Source organism: Boleophthalmus pectinirostris, unplaced genomic scaffold, assembly GCF_026225935.1.
Source record: "Boleophthalmus pectinirostris isolate CB_2022bp ecotype Guang Dong unplaced genomic scaffold, ASM2622593v1 HiC_scaffold_3, whole genome shotgun sequence".
Classification (NCBI taxonomy): Eukaryota; Metazoa; Chordata; class Actinopteri; order Gobiiformes; family Gobiidae; genus Boleophthalmus; species Boleophthalmus pectinirostris.
In genome coordinates, this window is record NW_026571299.1 from 37,767,219 (window position 1) to 37,792,038 (window position 24,820).

General features: G+C 38.5%; 1 protein-coding gene and 1 long non-coding RNA gene across 4 annotated transcripts in view; both read right to left on the minus strand.

Moving 5' to 3' along the window:
* The window catches only part of slc12a5a (solute carrier family 12 member 5a), a 126,654-nt gene extending 109,917 nt beyond the window's left edge, over positions 1–16,737 (minus strand). For 2 of the 3 annotated variants that reach the window (XM_055160462.1, XM_055160461.1), the window contains exon 1: positions 16,522–16,737. In XM_055160462.1, the coding sequence (XP_055016437.1) occupies positions 16,522–16,690 (169 nt within the window). In that variant the 5' untranslated portion in view covers positions 16,691–16,737. The remainder of the gene's footprint in view (positions 1–16,521) is intronic. The other variant, XM_055160463.1, reaches the window with a different exon arrangement.
* Positions 16,738–19,683: 2,946 nt separating this feature from the next.
* LOC129411070 (uncharacterized) lies at positions 19,684–23,591 on the minus strand. The gene is made up of 3 exons (XR_008633135.1): positions 23,538–23,591; positions 19,840–19,973; positions 19,684–19,760 (listed from the first exon to the last, which is right to left on the minus strand). It is a non-coding gene; the product is annotated as an uncharacterized LOC129411070 (long non-coding RNA).
* Positions 23,592–24,820: the final 1,229 nt, after the last annotated feature.

The window sequence follows — 24,820 nt, forward strand, 5'->3', positions numbered from 1 at the left end:
CTTTCAGACCATGCGAAGGACATTTAAGGGATACATCAAAGCTATAGTTAGTACTGGATGGTCACATTTTAAAGGTGCACTATGTACATTTTCTAGTAGGTCAGTCACTTGCACATCTCCATGGTAACGTAATTGCCTCATCTGAATTGCTCCACAGACAGGCAATAAAAGTACTACCTATATTACATTTTGTAAATTTCATGTGTTTTTAGTTGAAATGTATTTTTCAAATACATGAATGGGGATGTGGGGATGGTTGCATCTCCACAGATCTGACCTATTACTACTTGGCCTGAGGGCATCACTTACTTATCCTCTCTCTTATGGAGTTAGATATGTTTAATGTCATACTATGGGCATGCAACCATAGAGAAAAGTCATGAAGCACCCCTAGAAAAACTTACACAGTGCACCTTTAAGTAAAAATGTGTACTTGTTCACACTGTTGGGCAAGTTACTTTAAAACTGTAATGTGTTATTTATTACTTATTACTGTCATTTCAAAGTAATTTGTTACATTACAATATTACCGCATTTAAAATGTAAGACATTACATTACTATTGCATTACTTTAAGTTACTCTCACCAAAATAACTGCGAAAAAGCTGAACTTCTGAGCCATATATGGACTGAACCAGGACTAAACAAGGTCTAAACCAGTACTAAACAAGAGCTGAACCAGGACTAAACCAGGACTATAACAGGACTAACCTCAGTTTGATTCCAGAACTGAAGAGGAGGACTAAACCAGAACTGAACTAGGACTAAAACAGGACTCACTGTCAGGACGGGCTCGAAGGTGACCGCAGGAGAAAGGACCGGCTTTGCTCCGCACCTCACGGAGGTAAAAGCGGCTGTCGCCCGATCGCTCTTTATGGACGCCCTGCTGCGGGGGCTCGCGGCCCTGATTTCAGCAACTATTTGCGGGTACAAGACCCGGTGCAAAACTCTGCTACAGCGCATAACTTCTACCTTCCTTCAGCGTGTCCAGAAGTCCAACTTTTTGTGTAATGGTTTGCATCGTCCTCTGTCTTTTGGGTGTGAGCGCAGGAGCCTTTGTCAGTGCAGAACGTTTCGTCGACGTTGTGGATTTTGTTGGAGAGAAAACTTGCAGACATACAGCACTTCAGAATCACACTGCTACAGATTGAACATTTATTTAAATTTGGCAGCTGAACACATTCTGTACTGTACAGGAGACAGGAGTCCCTTAGCCGATCAGGACACAGCGGGAGGAACGCAATACGTGTTCATACACTAAAAACAAAAGGCATGCAAAATTGCACAAAAAAAAATCAACGAAACAGCGAGACCGCGAAAAGTGAATTGCGTTAGAGCAAGGGACGACTGTAAACCAGGTCTAAACCAGAAGTGACCCAGGTCTAAACCAGGTCTAAACAGTGTGGAGTTCTGGGTCGGTCCTTTTGACCGCGGTTAACTGAAGGTCTATTCGGCCGCGTCTCCAGCGTTTCACCGCTGCTGATTTCACGGTGATTTTAGCGAATTTCTATGAAGAAAAACCCACTACTTCAATCCAGGTTAAAAAAGCATTGTAACGCGTGTTACTCACATTTGTACTGAGTAAAATATTACAATTGTTTCCCCTGTAATGCCTTACATTACTGCGTTACAGCAATAATCAATGCATTACTGTAATACATTACTTTTATAATGCATTACTCCCAATACTGCTTGTTCAACACAATCTAAGAATAAATCTGAAAGGTGTGAAAATAACACAATGGCTTAAAGGGCCTGTAGTCTGTTCTGTTATCAGAAACATACCTGGAGTTGGGTTTCATTCACACAAACACTGCATATTTAGGGTGAGTTCTTCTCTCAAACCGAAAAACAGTCTGTTCCACCTTGGGGTGTCATGAGGTAATATAGGAAATGCTTCATTGTGTTTTTAAACTTCATACGCCTTCACTAGAATAATGTGGATAATTTTGGCCTTGGAATACTACCACTACATGACATCACAAGGTGGATCAGAGCATTTTGAGCTTTGGAGATATAGACAGACAACCAACAAAGGTTTACTCAAACAACATTATAACATGTCTTAAAGCCCACAAGAGTCAGTTTTGCATAATATAGGGCCTTTAATGAAATGCTTACTTAAATAAACACCAAGCTGTATGGCAAATAAACATTACATTATTATACATGCTATTATTATGCATACATTAGGTCTGGGTGACATGGTGGAAATCAAATACTGTGTCATTCCTAGATTGCATCAGTGCTTCAAATTTGTCTTGAACTGACGGTATGAGTTATTACAAAAGGGTTATGTAATTTGTACTCTTTACTCTTTAAAGATAAATGTGTGGCTTTGCTATGGATTTTAAAAGGTTAATAATGGATTCAGCAAAGATTGGCTACAGTCATGATTACAAATTTTGGAGGAGAGGAATATCACAATGTAAGTACAGCGTCAGGTCATCATATCTGGACAGATGTTTTGAAGCTCTCACACCAGCAGGCCAATGGGAATATCTGGCCAAGAAAACACAAACCACGTCTTAATCTGCTTTCACAGCTAAGCATATTTAGCCAACAGGATTACAAGCATGACCATCACAGCATGCACATGTCAGAGGGGAATATACAATCAATGTTTGGTGAACACATAAGCCTCTTATGGCGGCACATGGGAAAAGTGAACGAAATTATTTTGAGTTGTAAGTACTGGTGTCCAAGTCAGTTTGGTATGCATACAAATCAACTGCTGTGAGGATTTTAACAGCACGGTATTTAGTATGGCTAATTAGTCTGCCAATAATTAACTTTGTCAAGGGATAATAAATGGCTGTTATGTCACATATAAGGAGGAGGTCTGAGGTGAGACAGCAGCATCCTTTAAAATATAGTCAGTATAGTGCCAATGTCTTGACTGACTTGACCTGAATGATTTTTAAAGTTAACCTATATTATGCAAAATCCTCTTTTTACTTTTAACCATGTGATGATGTTTACGGTGAGCTCAGCTCCGCAGGTTTCTAACATGGAAGGCAGAGGATTAGTTTTTTTTATTAAATAGTTCAAATCAATATTGTAATTTAACATTAAAGGCATACAAATGTCATCTGTAATGCAATCCATTGTGTAGACTGCAGGCTGACTGAAAGATTATAACTGCTTTAACCAAGGTGATTCTAAATATACAAATGATTATAACATAACACATTAAATGACTGCTAATATATTAGTAAAATGTCCTTTATTGATGGTGGAAACTAAGCTTTTATAACCATTTACTTCATGGCATCCTAGCTACTTCTAATAATAGCCCACAGTGACGTTGATGCTGCTGTATTCCCTGGCCCTAAAACAGAGAGATGGAAATGCGCATCTCATATATAGACTTTTCCTCTCCCCACAGGCTCTCAAAAGAACAAGAATATAAAATGCTGGAGCACTATCGAGGCTACTCGGATTGAATGGACAAATCTATAGTTTGGTGCTCTGATGGAGTTTAGAGTTGATGACATCTTTAACAATAAAGAGTGCTTCTGTATGAAGCTCACTGATCCATCAGGGAGAACACACAACTTCAGTGGCAGCACACAACTTTGAGATGTAGAGTTTCGACCTGTTTTCAGAGGTGCAAGAGATAGAGGAGTCTGTAAAATGTACTAATCATTGAATCATGCTTGGTTGAAAGGAGTATGAGGCTAATTGGTCTCTTTTAATTTAATTAGAGGTGTATATACAAGCAGCTTGGACATGAGCCCATGTACAGAGCCTAATAATGAAGGACAAGCCTCCACACGCTTCACTCCAGTGCCTCGTCACATTGGCACTACAGAGACAATTTCCCACTCTTATCCACCTACATAAAGGGAGAATAAACACGAAAAAGGCAGAGTAGTTGGGCACAATATGTAATGCAAAGTGTGAAGAGACAGATTGTGGATACTACAAATTAAGACATTTAAACTTCATTTAAACTTCAATTTTTTTATATAATGCTATTTGAATTCTTTTGAATGCAATTCTCTTACTGTGTGGAAGTGCAATTTTAACTTTACTTGTGATATTTTTTTCATATCGATAGTTAAATATCTACTTTAACTTGTATCTACTTTTCAGTAAGTATTTGGGTATGAATATTTTGACACCTCTAATCACAAATGTTTTTGACAAAATGATAATAAGAATGCAGTCTATGAATGTGGATAAATGGTGAAAAAAACTGTGTTCACCTAGCAGTGAGTTTTTAGTGGTAAGGCTTCAGAGGATATTAGCATGTAAAGGAAGATTTACAGATAGTTATACACAACATTGCTTACATTACCACAGCAATATTGGAAAGAAAATCAATTTCAATTAAATCCAATGCTGGAAAAGACAACTCACCATATCTGAGTTTCAACCGGGTAGATAACACTGACAGGCACTGACAAGCACCTAACATCGCTCTGACATAAAGGTCTGTTTACACTGGCCATGCTTGGTAAGGTTTTAGTCAAGTTGATACAGTTGACTGTAGTACAAAGCTTGACTTGACATTTGAGTAATACAAGAGAATATGGTCTAGTGTAAAAGATCTGCTTTATCATGGAGAGAAGTGTAGCAAGTGGTTAGTGGGGTTAAAGTGTTGTTGTTCAAGTGTTGGTAATGGAATAAGAAATGCAATTGTTTCATGGCATCATGTAGTACATATATGCTCTTAAATATAAAGAAAAATAAAATGAACAGAAACTTGAAATATAACCTTCCACACAAGAGTATCCTGGCTATAAGGTGATGTTTAGGCAATTTTGTGTTGAATTTTACATTCCATTCAATTTTTGTGCTGGATGGATTGCTTTAATGTCTGAATGTCATCATTGGGATTATTAAGAAAAAATGCTCATACATTTTTGTCAATATTGCCCACATTTTTTAACCCTTAAAAAAGGGTTTTGTTGGTTAAATCATTGATCTTGTTAAGCCCTAAGAGGCAACAGCTCTTGTGATTTTGGGGCTTTACAAAAATAAATGTAGTTTAATTAAATTTGAATCACTAGCAGTAACTGAACAAGTTACCTTAAGTAATGGTTTTCACTAATGACACTAGCCATTAGTTTGTTGGGGTTTCCACGGCTCATTTATTTGCATTTCAAAATGTAATAGCCACTTTCTGGCAGCCTTATGTAATTTGGTGAAGATTGGCGCTTCATAATAAATACTACATCTCTGTTGATGAAAGTCAGCCAAGTACCAACAAAAAATAAAATACAACAAAACAGAGGTATTATAAGTCTATTACAAGTTGCTGATGAATAATAATCCTGGAGACAATCAATAATAGTAGTAATACTAATTAAATGTAATCGCAAAAACAGCATTCGATATTATAGGAACAAGCATAATAATTTTATACTGTACCGATATATAAACATTACACTGCAGCAGTATTTCAAATGTATTTCACATTTCACATAATTGTCAACTACAGCAATGATGACTAAAACCTTTCTTCCAGTTGTAAGGTGTCCAAGTTCACCCCCTGCATACATACTTGTGCGCCCTTAGCTGTCGATCAGGCTCTGCGTGTAACATGTCATATATGTCACGCAGCATACGTGAATAATCGTGCAAACTGTGACCGGCATTTATGTGTTCTTCAGGGGATACAGACCATGACCTTTCATAGTGGTGGGTGGCCATGTTGTCATGCACCTCACGTCAAATGCAGAGGGAAGCCCACTATCTCCTCCTACTCGCACATCACACACAGGCACACGTGAGGAGGACTTCACACTATATACACCAGCTTCGTTCAATGGGAGAAAGAGAGAGAAAAAGAGAGAGAGAGAGAGAGACTGCCACATCCCAATCATGAATTCCCTTTCATTAATAAACTATGCCTGCGCCTGGGTGGAGTTCAAGCATGAAAGACAAAGGAGTTACGTAACATATACATAGAATTCTAAATCACTGGCTGGGCTTTGGGCTTTTCTAGTGGGTGTGTTCTCCTCAAATAGCTTGGATTATAAGGAGGGTAGCTTCACACTGGCTTCATCTCCACCAATCCTGTATCCCTCTGAGCTGGAGAGGGGGCTGGTGCGCTGTGAACAAGCTTAACAGAAGAAAGAAGAAACAGCTCCCTTATTAAAGATGGAACATTTGTTAAAAGGATGTAATACTTTTTAGAATAAATTAAGGTTGAACAATATATCCAAATAGAAATCGCAGTTTGAGTTGGTGCAATTATCAAATCGTAAAGGCAGTGATAATAGAGGTTTTCCTGCATAGAACAAAATATCTAACTATAGTTTAGACTTCTACAAGCCTGGGATTCTTGCAATAGTTTATGAGTTCATATTTCAATCTTCCTGCTCCTTCATCCTACTTTTTAAACATATATTGCAAATCTAATCAGAATTGCTAATAGTTTTTGTTCCAATAATGCCAAAAGGATGATCAAGCCCTTGAATAAACTGGCAAGTCTTTTCAGGAGATCAGAAGTTTGGTTGGACCATGAGAAGCAATAACACTTAAACTGTTTTGGTCATAGGTTGACTATAACAAATATATATATTAACATAGCAGCCTTGATAAGAAACTTCAAATCCAAATAGAGTTTTATATATTAAAAACATAACAGAAGCATGAGAAGCCCTAATGCTTTGCACACAGTCCTGGAACTGACATGGGAACAGGTCATGAGGCACCTTCTAACTGCTGCTGGCACTTTAGAATCCCCAATTACCCAGTGTCCCTCATGCAGCTTTGACTGAGCAAGGAAGCCCTGAGCCAAGCATGTGAATATGTTATACAATGGTCTTGAATAATACAGGACAAAGCTGTTGAAAGATGAGACACCATTACCACAACGCCGATCTGTTGGTGTACCCAGCTGGGCTTTATAATGCTGGTGAAAAATCCCTCATCAAATATATGTTTAATCAGGGCTGTCAGCTCCAGTATAGGACAGAGCCATGTGGTGAATTGATGCTGAAACTCTGTCAGTGGCCACCTGCAGTGCTTCTCTACTCTATTTAGGCGTGATAGATGGCATAAAAAAACATTTGTACTTCAAAGATCTATGAATGTGTTTTTTTCTTACAAAGATGAACAATTTATCATAAAGTGGTTTTAAGTTTTGGATGTGTTTAAGTCTGTGAGGAGCACATCCCACTTTTTTATTTCTATGGCACACTGACAAGATACACTGCTTATACTGACTTGACACTTGGATACCATCCTAAGGGGCATCTTTGTTAAGGCCATTGAACTACCTTAGCGATGAGTGTGAACGGTCACTTAAGTTTGTTTTAAATGCTGACTGACCAGTGAGTGAATAACTAGAATGTGACCAAACTCTGAGACTGAACAAAGGATTTCAGTCTGAATATGTCATATACCAGGCAATCTTGACGCAACCAGCAACTTGGGGCTGAAGCAGAGAATGTGAATGAAGTTTTATAACTAAAACATTGCTATTAATTGCTTATAAACATTTTTCCTGAGATTTCTATAACATCTCTTCAGGACTGCGAGAAATGTTAATATTATATCTTTCCTCTAGATTCAGCTAAAAAAATACAGCTAATCTTTTTAATTAACTGATATTCATATGGTTAACATGGCCATTGGCCAGTGCAAATTTAGTGTAACTACATTTCTTTGGCATGCATTTGTATTGTAAAACATAGTGGGATTACGTAACATAAACATAATCCAGGCTCAGGTCCAAAGTTTAATGCAGTCACCTTTGCCCTTGCAAAAAAATCAGGCACAACTAGACACACAGTAAGTACACTTTTTTTTTTGCATATCACATGTGAACAGAATAGTCCACATGCCTAATGAAACAACATTAAGTCCAGGAAATCATACAGCTCTTTTTGATTTGGAACTTTGACCCCTGGTTTCCCACTTTGTTGGAATCATAGAATTTGATGAATTAATATAATAACAAGTAATTTAAATAAAGTAACAGTACAGAGGAAATACTATAGAGGCACGTAAAAGAGCGCAGGCGAGGGAGACCTTGATTGCCAAGGCTGTTGTGCCTCTGATGCCTCCGATGTGGTAGTGGAGCCTCTGCAATGCACCAAAACCAAGGGGAGAGAGGCTGTTTAAGCACACGGAGAGAAGACAGAGAGGGGAGAGGGGAGAGCCCAGTCCAAAATACAGGGGGGCAACAGCAATGGCACCAACATATTAGAGGATGAAGACATGAAAGAGTCTGGACATGAAAAGAAGCAACACCATGCACCATCTTTCCAGCTTTAGCCCGCAACTGAGATGCGTAGCGGTGGAAACTGTGGATTATGTCTTCACATGTCTTCAATATGTGGATGTTAATCATGACCTAAATACAGGATTATATAGTACAGCAGCTAAAACAAAAAGTAGGATTGCACTTTTTTTGCTTGTAGGTGTTCACAAATGAGCCTATGGTAAAGAATAATACACAGCACAAGAGCAAAGGACAGTTATCAAATTTAAAATATATAGTTAGTCTAAACTCATACTGGAGACCAGGATTCATGGTGTTCACATTTGGAGAAGTAGAGAGTTATAAATGGTCTATGTTTTCATCAAATGATAACAATACTGAGGCAAATAAACCAGCTGAGGTCTTCAAATACAATTCATGCTTGTCCAACTAAAGCAGAGTTTGTTAAAAGAATACCACAAAAATGATGCATGTAAAATATGCATAAGTATGCAATTATATATATTTATACAATTGGGGATTAACAGCCAGGTTGATCATTTGATGAAGAAAGTATGTGACATTACAGGAGGGACTCCTTTTTACTGAATGCAATTACAAGACAGAAACAATATGTTTATCTTAGCAGCTAATAGATAGGATCCAGTCTGTCAGTATTCCATACCTCTTTCACTTGTTATTTACATAGGCATTCCAGATCCTCACACTTTCAACCAAAGCACGCCTCTTTGACAGCACAAACAGAATGCAAAATCTGCTCCTGCACACACCATTAGCAATGCCAGCCAACCAAACAGCCATTCACACACAGCTGAATTTGGCCATCTATTAAATGTACTAGACATGCAAGACGCCCGGGGCTGCAGAAACGTAGGACAAAAACAGAAAAAAAGATGTGTTAAAAATGGAGAGGATCCGAAAAGGTGCTGTGTGTGAAAATCACACTTAGAGATGATGGAGAGCAGGCATTACCAACAAATCAGGCTGACATACGATGGAGATAGATGGAGCTTGGAGCAGAGCTGTAATATGTGCAGCTTACCTGGCCCACACCAGCACGTGCAGGGAAAACAAATGAGTTAAAGGAGAGCACAGGATCACCATGGCTCGCACAGAAGCCCCTATAGCCACTGAGCAGGAGGTCACACACACGGAAGTGCAAATGCCATTGAGGGAAATGCAATGTAATTCAGTGTTATGTGAACTTCACAACTTGGGAACACATTTGGCAAAAAACGCTCCATATTATGAATTGATCCAGTTACACTTTTCTGTATGTTTCCAACCAATAAATATAGAACAACTTCAGCCACTTAAAATTTGTTTTGCAATATTAGGTTACATTTTTGAGTAAGTCTACACTGACCACAGAACATGATTATATTCTAAAACCATAATATTCTTTATAGCACATAATCTTACTTTCAGCATACTTTAAAAATGAAGTGGTATAGCATTTGACAGCTCAGCATCTGGTATCTGTTTTCTGACTCACTCCAGAAGCAGATAGATAAAAGATATGTTTTGAACATTCTGCAAAAGCACAACAATGCCTCTCCTCAAAAGCAGACTTCTTATAATTACAAGCTTCATTTTACCAAATCATCAGCACTTGTAAACTGGGTGTTCAGCTCTGATAGACATTTCAGTGGAAGATTCACCCATAACAATACTTGAAACTTGCTCAAGTGATTTTTTTGTAGATAAGGTAGAAGTAGAAGAAAAGATCAAAACAATGGACTAAATTGCAAAGTGTTTTTTTTTTCTTCAGTATTTCATCAAACAGTGACTGCATTACACAATGCCACTTTCATAGGCAAGATGCTTCGCCCATCTTGCCTATGTGGTGTGTGCTTGAGTGTTGCTGGTGGTTGAAGGTGCCGATGGGGCAGATTGGCAGCCAACTGTGGACAAAGAAGAATCTTATCAGACAGAGTATGGGGTGAATGAACAATGCAATGCATTATCATTTATTATTTAATATTGAGAGCTAGCCTGTGCACAAATACTATTCTGACAAAAAAAAAAAATTTAAACTGATCTTTTTTTTTTTTTTTTACAACTGTAATAGTTATAAATGAATAATGAAAATAATAAATATAGTCGCAAGTGGCAATCTGTGTCCAACAAACGCTGCGCCCCGCAAACGCTGCGCCCCGCAAACGCTGCGCCCCGCAAACGCTGCGCCCCGCAAACGCTGCGCCCCGCAAACGCTGCGCCCCGCAAACGCTGCGCCCCGCAAACGCTGCGCCCCGCAAACGCTGCGCCCCGCAAACGCTACCCACCCTACAAAATTTCACTCAATTCCAAGTTCATAAGTGCAAATAGGAGCCATTTGTATGGATGCAAAATGCCATAAATTTTGTGCAATTTGAGTGGCTTCGCTGTGCAGAGACCATATTTGTGTTTTTACCATCAGCAAAGTGTGTTCCTGGAGCAACTGAAATTTACTTTTGAAATCCTCACGTTTGCCGTGATCAGCTTGCAGACTCTACGGGCTGATCTACAGTGTAGAGTAAATTACAAGCATGTTCAATTGGTTAGTTTCACTGTACACCTGTTACAAGTGGCTAAACATGCCCAGTCAAGTTTGATTGGCTTTCCCATTGAGAAACACAGAGCCCGTGCTGCACGCATACGTCCTGGTGATGCTGTCCTTCCGTTGACGTGCGACTGTGGCTTTGCATGGTTATGCATGTAAATGTGTGCAGTGTGGCCAGGCCATAATGCAATTTTTTTTTTGTGTGGGGTTGCTGATGCGCCATTAATAAAATAAAATAAAATGAAATATTATCTTTAAAAAAAGATTTTACCTTTAGAACCACATAAAGATTTTACCTTTAGAACAACATAAGAGAGGCATGGGTGTCATTGACTTTTGGGATAAAGATGCCAAAATTTACTTTTGTGCACAATTTTAGAAATATGTGAAAAACTTAACTAACTCCCCATATTAAATTTAATGTCAATCTGTAGGCAGTGCTAATGCACCAAATTCAATTCTTTCACATTAAATAGCTTTAGGGCAGGCAGTTTAACAACTGATTACATTTTCACTGAAATCAGAGCCATTTGTATAGTTGCAAAATATCATAAATTTTTTCTGCAATTTTTGCAGCTTCGCTGTGCAGACTGTAAGATATGTGTCAAAATTTTTGGTAACTTCTGATGCCCCACCCTTCAAGATAATATGTACCAAATTTGAACCCATTCATGTGAATGGCCTAGGAGGAGTTCATAAAAGTACGATGTTTACAGGAAATGCTTTGCAAAGTTGAATACAATATGGCTTTCCACTGGTGGAGCGGACGGCGTTGGCGTTGTTCCTATACTCTGATGGATTTTTTTCTTGTGTGTGGATGCTGATGCGTCGCTTTATTGGTTTTTGGAAACTGGAAATAGCCAAAAGTTAGAGTTAAGACATTAGAGTTAGAGTAAGTTAAGTATTAGAGTTAAACGTGAGTTTTTGCCACTGCTATACCAGGTGGGTTGGTTAGGAGAAAAACTTTCTGATATGACAACAATGCTCTGCTTTTTTCTATATATTAAACTATATATTTTCAGAAAGCTCTGGCACATGCCTACGCCATGGCGAGGGTCCCTGGTCACTACAGGCGAGTCACCTCACGTCAGTTCACTTCCTGGCTACTCTTAGCATTGCATCGCTTTGTGATACTAATAGGCCCAAGAGCCAGAAGCTGGCGACAATATACTTAAGAATACTTGTCTCAGTTTGATGCAGTAAAAGACATTTTTTGATCTGAAACATTTAAACAGAGACCTGATAGTGTCTGTGGTGACCCTGTTGCCATTCCAGCAGAGCTGTGGCGTATGGTAATTTTGATGGAGTGTGTTGAGCACTCAGCTGCAGCGAGCACATACAACCTGTGCACTGTGCACTCACTGAACCACTATGGTCCAGCACAAATAATCTCCATTCTGCTGAGGAACAAGTCTGGTTTACTCTGCAGTAGTCAGTCTCTTGAACAAATGTAATCCAAATGTGAAATAGTGTACCTCATAGGCTCGTACCACAACTCAAACTTAATTACTTGGTACATCTCACCTTTTCAAATGATAAAGTATGGCTGTCAGAGGCCTGGTCTAAATTGGGTTGTACCTAGTGAGGATGAAAACAGGAGAGGCGGTCCCAGGGGACAGGAGGCCTGCTGTAGTTCCTGAATACCAGCCCAGCCCCATGGGGATACATGACCTGTGTGTTTGGCCCGCTGCTCTCTGCTTCTGTCGCCTCAGTGGATAGACTGCTCCAAACCACACTAAAATAACACGCTCCACTCTTCACTGCTATGTATGAACTTGCATTAAGGCGGGGGTTATGCATTCTAGCACACCATGTCTTGCAGATTATCATAGTGACCTAATCATATATTTGGGTCCACCAGTGCTCTTGTTATCTCAGAAATGCACTGGCAAGCATTGTTCTACTGCAACAACAAACATTGTTATGAGTGACATGTGTAAAAATGAAGATACTCTAACAAAGCAAATAAATAAAAAGCAACACAAGATGAACAAAGAACAAAAATACATAATTGTATTTTAGGTTAGGTTTGTATTCAAGTTCATACAATGCTTTTTAAACTTGTAGCCATGTTATAACTTTTCCTCATCAAAAATATTGCCCTTCCTGGAGTTGCATTTCACTTTACTCATGCTAGTCGCTTATTTTTTTCTTTTATCCTTTTTACAAATTCATCTTTGTCATAATATTATTATGTAAGCATGAATGACAACTTGACCAAAAACATGTTTAAAGGCCAAAAAAGGCCAGAATAATCCATAATATGTTCACTTCTACGGAAAAACTGCACTGGTACCATGATCCCACAGACGATATTGTGCATTTGAAGAAGAGGTTGATTTTTGTTTCAGTTTGTTTCTGATAGAGTTTGATGCCAACTGCTGTCACTGCTTTGGTTTTCTATGCTCCTCTTTGCTGTTTGAGTTAAAGAGGTCTGCCCTGCAGCCTGCCTGCGTGTGAGAAAGATTTTGTCACTTTGTATAAATTTTCATCCTGACCACCCTTCATACTGTATTACATACTCTATATATTTGCACTCCTCCCCCTTGCACAATTCCAGTTCTATGCATTTGCAGACTGTTATATAACCACAAAGGCATTACTGGGCTGAGGGAACTCTGCCTTCTCCAGCACACTTTTATCTCCACTTTTCTCCTTACACAATCCATACCCCCAGCCTCTCAAATTGTATGCTCACTGGAAATATTCTGAAAATGCAAATGCAAACACAGTTTGCAGACTGTTGCGTAAGTCCCGGATCCCCCTCATGGCAGAGAATCAAAAAGTGATGTAGTAGATTCTGACATGCCCAGGTTAAAGATCTCAAGTGCCCCCTGTTGACGAGAACATGTCTGCGCTTTGGAGATATTTCTTTCTCACTTCCCGCATGTGCTGATATATTCACCAACAAATAAGGCAGAGGCTTTAAACATAAAAGTATTAGTGTATTAAAGGGACTGATTTAGGAGGGCATATTTGCAGATAATAAGCCTGTTGATTATGTGAAGTATCTTCAAACAGATGAAGCAGCAGTACAGGACAGGTGATGCAGACCATGGGTTAGGATCAGGACAGCTGATTTCAGTGCTGCATAAGTGCGGTTAGATAAAATTCAAAACTTTGAAGATTTTCTGTTTGTATTGGGAGGACACTCTCATAACTGGTTTGCTTTTTGGTGGTGTTTTAACTAAAGAGTTTGCAGGTGAAACAGAATACAAAATAAGAATATTTGTTGTTTGCAAATTAAATGATGTATCTATTTGTGATTTGCAAATCTTGATTTTCTTTTGACTGCATTATATCTTGCAGCCATACAAACTAGGAATGCGGTTTGGAAATATGGTTTCAAGTTGAAAAGCAATGACTGCCCTCTTGAGTCCTCTCCACTGCATTGCACCACTGCAGTCTGCACACACATGTCCATTTATCTGATTGAGGCGCTTGTTGAAACCGCACAGAAATTGAACATACAGAACAGCGTGCTTTGTGCAAGGTAATGCTGAATGCTGTGTGAGTTGTATCGATTTAAACTGTATTGATGATTCCCCTTTGACAGAAAGGGGAACAGCAGGTTGAATGATGGCAGAGAAGCAATGGCATTTAATGACTTGGGCAATCACAAATCAATAGCTCTTCTGAAAGAAAAATGCAGCGACTAATGGTATTACAGCAAGGGAGGAGTGACAAGAATGAAAGGTGAAAATAATAACATAGAATAAATTTTCATAAAGCATAAAACATTAGTATTTTTATGCTTTTGTTTAAAATATGGGTCTTGTGGGCAGTGTGTGAAGTCATTCACTCAAACCCCCCTCCACCAAAACACCCACCCACCCACACACCCACAAAGACCTAAAGTAAAGGCTCACAAAGCTGATTTTAGTGCCTGCATAGCAAATCTTTTCTGACAGGTTTCTTCTCTCCACAATATCACCTGTTCAAAAAAGTTGCATTTTCCTTTGGAGGATGATGGAACTGAGTTCAGCTGATATGGGGCAGATTTGTACAAAGAGGTCAAGGCCAGAGGACACTTGGCTGTCAGACAGGGTTTCCTTGTGCTGCAGCTCCATCACAGAACAGTCCTGGATCAATAACAGCAGCATCATCGCCCCAACCTACAGGCACCACACTGTAAACATGCAATGCTGCAAGCTACCAAATAGACCAATAAGAGTTAGACAACACTGACTGGAGAATATGGATTAAAAAGGTCAAACCTGCACAGATACAATCACAATGTGACATGAGGAATGATGGTTATTGAACAGAAATAAGGCAGTTAATCAAAAGTGGCATTCAGATGCTCTCATAGATTAATATTGACAAATTAACAATGCTAAAGGGCAAATACCTGTAGGCCTCTTGTTGTGCAACACAAGCATCATTTCATTTATCTCTATGTATGGTTGACAACTGACTAAGACCAAATAGACTGTTCACTCACTCTGAATTTTCCACCCAGAACACACAAACCTGAAGAGGAGCACACCATGCTGTCAGAAGATTGGTACCTGCTCAACATCACCATGACAACCATTACACTAGATGTAGTGACGAGTGTCCACAACACTGCAGTTCAACAAGAAGGCAGAAAATACATCAGGAGAAGTGCTTCTTTGGGTGCATTCCCACTTGTTCTGATTTGGTCCTGGTCTTAGCTCAGTTTAGTTCTGATGAAGACCTGGTTGTAGTCCTGTGTGTATGTGTTCAGTCTCAATTTCATCCTTATTTTGAAGTGCATATGTGCAAAGGGTGAACACCCTTAGAGGAAGAATGGTTTGCCATGCATGGTGCAGATACTGCTAATTCAAAGACATCACAGCCGAATGACGGATAAACTTGAAAAGTATATGCCTAGCTGGCAAAGAAAACAAACCGAATAATGAATCCAGGCACATAAGAGCATTAACAATTGAACACAGAAGCGTGAGAGAAACTATTAGGCTTTTTCCTTATAAAGCCGTAATAATTAGGCTCTTTCAATTGAAACGGCAAAGCAATTAAAAGCACCTGATAGAAAGCACTGGAGTGGAAGGGCTCTTTAGAACAGTCAGAGGATAAACTGGCATCTTTTGCACTTGACGGCACTTTTTAAATGATCACTGGTACAGGTAAAGGCCCACCCACAATCCTTGCCTGGCCCTATATCAGGCACCATTTGTTCTGGTTTATATTTTTTTTTCAATGACTGTCTCAAACTTGATTAGTGAAAAAGCCGGAAATAGACTATCTGAAAAGGAGCAAGTATGAGTCACAGACATTAACAGGAGATCAATGTATTGTGGAAACGTGTGCATGTGGGCTTTAAGGCTTACTGCCTTATTTCACTTATAGATACTGAACAAATAGCAACAATACAACGAAACAATATTATGCAATGGTAGCCTTCTTGTATAGTAATAAGAACTGAATAACTGTTCGTACAGTTCATACGGTCATAGTAGCCAGCATCTGTGTGTGATGCCTTTAAGAAGCAAACTCGTATGTAGGCTAATGCAGAATAAAAAATAAATGAGTAGTAGCAGTCGCAGCAGCATGCTTAATCCTAAGGAAAGCTCAGGCTCCATTGAAAACACAGGAGAGTACTACACGAATATTTGTCTTACGTTTCAACCACCTGTACAGACGAAATGAGTGCATTTTGTTCCACGACAGATGTGGCCAGACCATGCCCTTTGCGCCTATTCAGAATTCCAGTCACACACATCTGTCTATTAACAGTGTTCTCAGTGCTAGCTTATAGCCCATTGCTAACAAACAGCGCATTTACCGGTGAGAGAGAGTGATATGATTGTACCTTTGAGAACCACGACCACCTCGGCCCCCGCTGCAGCTGGCTCTCCCCCGTCTGTGGCGCTAGTACCGGGCGGGTCATCTCCTTCAAACAGCTGGTTCACCTCCCCCTGGCTGTCGGAGGCGAGCTGCTCCCCGTCGCTCTTGGAGACAGTGAACCTCTGGCTGCTCATGGTGAGACAAGGCGCGGATGGTCCTTTTTTTTGTCACGTTCAATGTAGGCACCTAACGTGGCCTCTGCAGTGTCTGCAGTGGTCCCACTGCCAGTCCAGTCTACCGTCAGCCTTGTGGTAAGTTTGCAAGGCTACAGTCTCGTGGCAGGACGCGCGATCTTCGCCCGTCAATTGTGCGCGATGCCAGAGTGGAGCGTCTCATCAACCGGTGTCTGGCGCATCTGGGCACCTGGGTCCTAGCGCCGGATGCGCACATGTGTAGGCCATGCGGTCGATGGTGCAGGCTCATGTGCCTATCAAGTTGCTGTATAGGCAGCACAACAGCAGAAAAACGCTTTGAACTTGCAAACAGTAGACCTACAAAACTTTGATAAGCTACATTACACATGCATTTTTACTACTGATGCGTTAACAATGTGACAATACCATTTTCCTCATTGCCTTTTTTTTTTTTTTTTTTTTTTTTTTGAGTCAAGTCCTCCGAAGTGAAAGAGGACATTTTAAAGAACCGTAAGATTTGAATTTTAAATTCCATAAACATGACCTGCTGGCATGTTCAAATCAAATATAGGCTTGTTTTTGGTGCGGGCCGGAGGGGGGAAGTATGAATATGTATATGTATATTGTAGACCTACATGCAGATCGTGACAAGGCGACCCAAAAAATATCTCTTGTGAGTGACCCACCTGAGGGTCGCGGCCCAGTCTTTGAGAAACTATGGGCTATAACATTTAACATATTTGGTATTTTGTTTCTCAAGATGATTATCCAATTAGAAAGACAATAAGCTACTTTTCCATTAGTGTCATTATTTTACCTGCCTCAAATGAGAGTGCAAAAAAATGTAAACGAGGTTGCAGTGCACCCCTGCATACCTGGCCCTGAGTCTTTCATGAATTTCTCATTTGGGTTGTCATTTTCAATGCTGAAATCCAGTTGGTTTAAACAAAGATGACTAAACCTACTACCTAACTACCTAACCCCAGCATCTACAGTCAATCATTAATCAGTGCAAGTACAGCCTCTGCAGCTCAGTGAGCAAATTCTGGTTCTGAGCTTTCACGAGGTATGGCAGACTTGTATCCTATGTGCCCTTTATGTGCAGGGAACACATCTTTTTTTACTCTAAGAGTGCAGGCTACATTTATAGATGCAAAGGGAGTTGGAAAACTAGGTGGTCTTTGAAAAGAAATCTTTTTTTATCACAAAAATCACAAAAATGTTATGATATGTTTCACAAATGAACCCAAGGGAGCTTACTCAGCCTTTAGTCTCACAAATCACCACAAGAGGGCACACAGAAACAATATGGCTCCAAATGCTCCTATTTGAACAAAAAATATGGCGGCCCGCCACCTACTTGTCTCCATGGAGGTGTTACTGCTTTGCCTGGAATGTTCCATAGTATATTAAGCATATTTATCTCCATAGTGACAAGCAGGTAACTCCCAGGTAACTCCTACCATTGACAAATTTACAGGTCAGATCTGTGAAGATACAAGCCTCCAGTAAATGACAATGTCATTTTGATCAATAAGGACACCTGTAATTTAATTTAATGCAGGATCGATACCATCTCCATGGAGAAGCGCAGCTGGAGTATCCCCTTCACTAGAAACGTCGCATAGTGCACGTTTAGTGTTAGGCCATTGTTATCAGTAAAAACCCTTTTTGGGCCATTGCATTGGTTCTGTCCGCCATCTTGTGGTGAGTGGTGAAACTGAAGGTTGAACAAGCTGCCTTAGGTTCATTTGTGGATCATATCATATGCGTAAAGCCATGGCCAACAAATGGCTCTTTGAGCTCAATAAATGACTTGTGTCCTATATTATCTATTAATATGTTTTATAATAATCTTATTACATTCATAATCTCAGTTTCCCTTGTTACTAGGCTCCAGAACCTCAACAGATCCTTTGCTTTGTTCACAATGGCTGCAAATTGGTGGAATATTTGCTGTCAGTTTTTGATTTCTAAATAATTTTCATATTTGGTACTGTACTTTCCATTTCAATCATACAACATGTTTTTGTATTTCATAGTGCTTATATATCAATAATGTACTATGTTTCATGTGTAAACTCAAAATTGCAAACCTTATGTCTTTGCAAAAGTTGGAAATGACTTCATGTTTGTATATTGCTTGTGAAGCAGCTTGATGTTTACAGGCAGTAACACCACAAGCCCAAATTAGCTCTAACATGTGGTTTTAACAGGACATGTACATTCAACTCATGCACAGTATTCTGATTTGGATGTTGTAGTTTCACTATTTACCTAACCTGGAAAGAACAGACACGATGTGTGATTGCCTTAACCCTCTCAGGCTCAAATTAATTTTTTGTATCAGGAAAAATCTGATATTTGGGGAAAATTATAATATTGGGTAGTAATATACAATCCTGACTTTTTTATCCTTTGTAAAAAAAAAAAAAAAAAAAGTATTTTGCACTTCTGGCAGGTCGTTTGCGTGTAGCCATTCACTGAAAAAAAAAGGTCGCTGGATTTGCGTAAAAAAGTTATGGAAAGCGGTTGCATGCAATAAAATTATGTTTAGGCTTTGAAACTTATTTTGATCCCCTCTATGCATATTTTTCTCAGAACATGAACATCACTTTTTCATGTTGATGAACATGCATATTAATCTCGTGAAATGTATAAGTATGTATAATTTAATTTAATTGATCTAATTCTGTACAATAATACAAAAACAGTCTTTAGTTTTCCACAGTTCTGTATTGTCTGTATTGAATCAAACACACAGAGCATAAGTACAGAGACACACAGTTTGGAGCTGGACAGTGTGAAGATTTATTCCAGTGAAGAAGCTCTGGTCTCTGCCTGTGGACACAGGAGTAACACATGATGATCACATTCTGATGATCTACTCTGTTGTACATGTTTAAATACATTTAAAGTAATTATTACTACAATAATGGACCAGAACAGAATCACAAGAACATTAGAACTGTTTCTGCAGAAACAAAACTCACCATGTGCTGCTTTTCTTCCTCTAAATGCAGTAATATGTAGGGCATCTGGTATAAAATCCTCCTAGTGCCACATCACCCTGTAGAAGCACGAAAACAGTTTCAATAGAAGTACATTTTGAAAAATTTGTTTAAAAAAATTTTAGTTGGTTTACTTACTTTGTTCATCTGTGGTCTGTGGTTTGTTGGTTCTCAAACATCTTCCTTTTTTCTGAAACATCAACTATCACATTCATGAACTTCCCCACAGCTACAGCTGTGCCCTAAATATCACTCTTTGTTTGTAGACGACTCTGGAACAAACACATTCAAATCTGAGTACAAGTGTCACACTGTTGTAGATGGACAGTCAAATACAATTTGTTTCATGGAAACAGTCCTTACATTAAGTCTAATTTCAAATAAAACACCACAAACATGTTTTAACAATGACGACATTCTAGGCCTGAGAAACATATAAAATCTTTGAAAAGTCTCACCTCCAGATCAGCTCTCATAATCCTCCTGCTCCACACTGTGTGTCCTCTGCTCCTGTCTCTGTCCTGTGTCCTGTTACATTTGAATTTTCCCTCCAAAAGTTTTGGGGAGGAGAATTCCAGAGGGAGGAGCCTCACCACAGATTATAATAAAATCATGTTTCCTCAACCTGATTAAAACATGCAGGTCTCACATCGACCACAATCAGGCGACCTTTGTAAGATTTAATTATGCTTTACAGAGAATCATAAAAAAGTCATGTTATTGTTGTAATTTTTTTTTTTTTTGCAATTTCAGCAACCCCTCTCGGACCATTTTTTCAGTGTTCTTGCACAGTCTGCATCACCCACGTTTATCAGCATGGATGGGAGAAAAGGCTCCTGAGTTTAAAAAAGCTCATAAAATATGGATGTGGAGTAAGTAGGTAATTGGCATTTTGCTGTTGCAAATCTGCAACGCCTGCCTGGAGAGGGTTAATATGGTTTGTCCGGTGGAAAGAAGAAGAGACAGTATGTCTCCTGATCACCACGTCTGCAACCTACAACAGGATATAGAGCTCCTGCAGCCACGTGACTAAATGTGACAGGAACACCGTGTTGGCAGTGTTGAATTAGTGGTAGTGAATGGGACCAAGTCACTGTGCAGACAATGATTGATCTTAAAACTAATTAGATTATTATTTTTTATATTACTGACCCTAACCTGGCATGGATGTGATTTTAAAGTATAGTATATAGATATAGATGGAGTACATTTTGCCTTAACTTCGCAGTAATGCAGGTTGCGGGTATAGACCTTACAACATGCAGTGATTGCTTACTAACTCTGTAAACTATAAACTCTGTAAACTATAGATTTTTTTCTTTGTATGCAATAAATCTTTAAAAGAGATTTTGTGTACACTGCCCTGTCTCTCCCTAGTACAATAATCAATGAGCCCAGATTTAGGGACGTGACTTTAATGTGCTCATCTCACTGAGACTAGTGTCTCAGAACTAGGTGAATTGGAAGGTGTGGTGAGTTCAAAAGTTATCCTAAGAAGTTACCTTTGACTTATTCACACAAGTGCCGATCTGGAAGAGAGAGATTGGACTGTCTGGGTAAGTCAGACACCTGCAAATAACTGTTTAAAGTGAGAGACACATACACAGAGTCTCTTGGAAAATGTTCAGCTAACGAAGACTGGTTTGCTGTTGATCAGGAAAGGGAGTCTTATCTTAGGGACTTAAATTAGTTACCCAAGAGGCAAAGAACTTGGGCAATTTATAGTTACGTGACTGCAACGCAAGTTTTAATTAAAACCTGGTAACAATTAAAAACCTGGTAATCACAAGTTATAAAGCAAATTATCTTGTGCGAATAAGGTACTTTAGGGGCTTGTGGTGTTCATACACCAAAATCAGATTTTTTCACATTTTCCAATATTCTGTCCAAATTATGCTAGTGAAATAACAATGATTCACATAATTTTACCACCATGTTGCCTCCTGTCCAAAGTTTAAAATGTAATTAAGAAGACAGAAATATACTGTTAGTATATCAAGGTACATATGTTAATACAGTCAAGAATATTTTATTTTATTTTAGAGCATACTGCTTTTATCACAATTATTTGTTACACCCAATTTGACTATATTCTACAGAAAAACATATTTTACCAATTCCAAGGCATCAAGCAGCTTAATCTTAAGAAAGTCAAAGCTTAGCATTGATATTGGGTCTTTTTCTTTGAAGTCCTTGCAATTTACAAAATGTGTGGATGAACAATATAGCAAATAATGTTGTTGTAAAGATGTAAGCTGTAAAAAGTAAAACCAGAATACTTTACCATAATCAGTATTAAACCTCTAAGGTTTTGGTAGATTCAGACATGCAGCTTGTATCTCAAACTCCTTGAGGTCAGCAGCATCAATGGTAGTTTTCCAACTTATTATAAAGAGTTGTGGTATTCTTTTTTGAGGAAGTGAAGTGAATAGTAAGAAATCATAAATTTAGAGGTATAAATTTTAAACTTCTGTGTTTTCTAATGTGCAGCCAAATATTTGTATATATAAATCAAGTCTTTTATGTGTAAATGTGCAAAAATTGCACATCTGTGGCACATATAAATCTGAGAAGTCGTCACAGATTTCTTGCTTCATTCTGTTGCAATTTAAGTTAGTTTTGAGTGAATTCTGGATATATTACTTACTGTTTGAGTAAACAAGATCTTACTTAAAATGGCAACTAAATAAAAAAAATTGCATCATTTATTCTTCAGTTTAAACTTTAATAAATCAGCCTTACAATTAGATATCAATAAATCCTTCTGTTAAATCCCGTTATTTTAAGTGATTTGAAAATCTGGTGTAGTGAGGTGCTATTTTAAAGGGTTAGATGTTTATGTCTTCATGTGAGGAAAATGCAGTTGACTTTACAATTCCCATTATGGATCTGTAGATGCAAGTTTATTAAATTACATAATATATTTTGCCTGTAGCCTTAATCCATGCTTTATATTAAGTTGTCCTTACTGTATAGGGAAAGGGATACAGTTGATTCAGTCTTCAAAACCATGCAATCCGAGCAGCTGCAGGATTAAGTTGGTGATATGACTTACCTGTTAAAAACATATTCACACACCATCATGTTTAAAGTGGAAAACAGAACATTTTAAGCATACCTTGTACACTATATTACTTTGATAACTGTTAATCAGCGAGGTTTGGTCAAAGGTAAAGGATTCAGTGTCATTCATACAAGATGAAAATCTGAAATTAAAACATTATGAAGAAGGATATATTCATTAAACATTCAGTTATCTAATATTTCATTTAGAAGTATTGAAGCACCTACGATTTAAAATGCATGATTAAATTCATTACTTTCCGGAGTTTCCTTGTAAGTAATGTCCAGCGCAACACTTGGTTTTAAAGTTAGGAGAAAATTTGTGTATACACATGAATCAAAGGACAGTGCATGTAAATACCATCTTCCAGAAAGAAGAAAATCACATCTGAGTCAGACAAAATAATAATATGTGAAGAGGTTCTTATATTCTGACCATATTCTTGTGTTGTGAGCAGCTGTAATGTAACTTCAGTTGTGCGTTTGTCTGAACTTAAGGCTGAAACAAGTTACTAAAGTTTGCCTGCAAATAAATAAACAAATAAATAAATAAATAATGGGCCTGTAATATATATAATGAGTAAATTAAACCATTATGTTGAGCCCCTGACTCAACAGGGGGAGGGGAGCAGATGCCAAATAGGCTAGTCATTCTAGCCTATTTGGCATCTGTATATCATGTTGTTGTTGTGGCAAACCTGAGTCTTGAAATATCTGTCATCTCTCCATTGATCAGCAGTCAAACAAACAAATGAATTTAAAATCCTACTTACCTTCTACAAATAATTACATAACTTAAATCATCAGACCAGAGACTTCAGTCCCAAGGATGAAGTTGTGGTCCGTCGAGGGTCTTGCAGTCTCCTCCCACTTCTAAATAATGAATAGGTCTCACTTACTGATACCTATTTGTTTGTCTGTTCTTAGTAATATTAAAGTAAACACTAGGGCTGGATTTCCTGGACAGAGATGACTTTTACCCTATAGTCTTGTGCCATTTGTTTGCCATCATTTTATCAGCAAATCCCCATAGTCAAGACACATATCAACCTAAGAGAGCGCTCTCCTCTGTTAAGTCTATTGATTCTTGCAGTGCTTGCTCTATATGTGTGGTTAGACAATTGAACAATACTTCAGAGCCTCGGTATGTAATATCAAATTCTTATTTAAAGGATTTTTGCCAATTAATCCCGCAACGTATTTTGATTTGACTGATTGACACTTGAACTATTAACCATGTCATAATACCGTAAATTGACGAAAAACAAACGTGGAGTTGTACTTTGTTTATTAGGCCACAGTTCATCAATCTCTTTAGAGCTGAGCACTTTTGCCCCCTATTCAGTTACAAGTGAGCATGTTGTTGTTTAAACCTGATGGATTCAACATTTATATTAATCTCACTGTGTATGTAATGGTAATGTAATATTCACTTTTGGTTACTTAATCTTATTATAATCAATGTATCAATATGTGTACTTAAACAATTCTGTTTCTGAGTATTGCAGATTTCATGAGTTTGCAGAAGGTCACGAAGTCCTATCTATTCAATAACAGGAAACATCTTGGGCGACCATTGCTTAAGGAGGATAAACTAAGGAGGATGAAATGAGGAAGGGCAGACTGACCTTAACTCACTGTACTGAAGTGTTATATTTGTGTTTCCTGTAAGCAAAAAAGGAACTACTCCTTTAATGTTTAATGTTTTGCATGTTCCCCCTCCCGTTCTGAGATGAGTAGTTCCCATTGTAACTAGGGGTCCTAATACTGAATAAAAGGCGTGGAGAAACGAGAGGAGGCTTTAGGAGAGTATTGGGTGAACGGCGAGTTACATGTAACTAAAGTCCTTCTCTCGGTACTCCCTCCACGCGTGTAAAAGATATTAATCTCTTGTCTTCTCTCTTGTTATTGAATATTGAGTATAGGTAAAGGTGAACCTATCAAAACCCATATGTCTTATTCTGATCATTTTAAGGCTACAATTGCCACAGCTTATCAACTCTGAACATATGTTCATATAATTTTTAAGATTAACTGATGTAACACAATATTTATT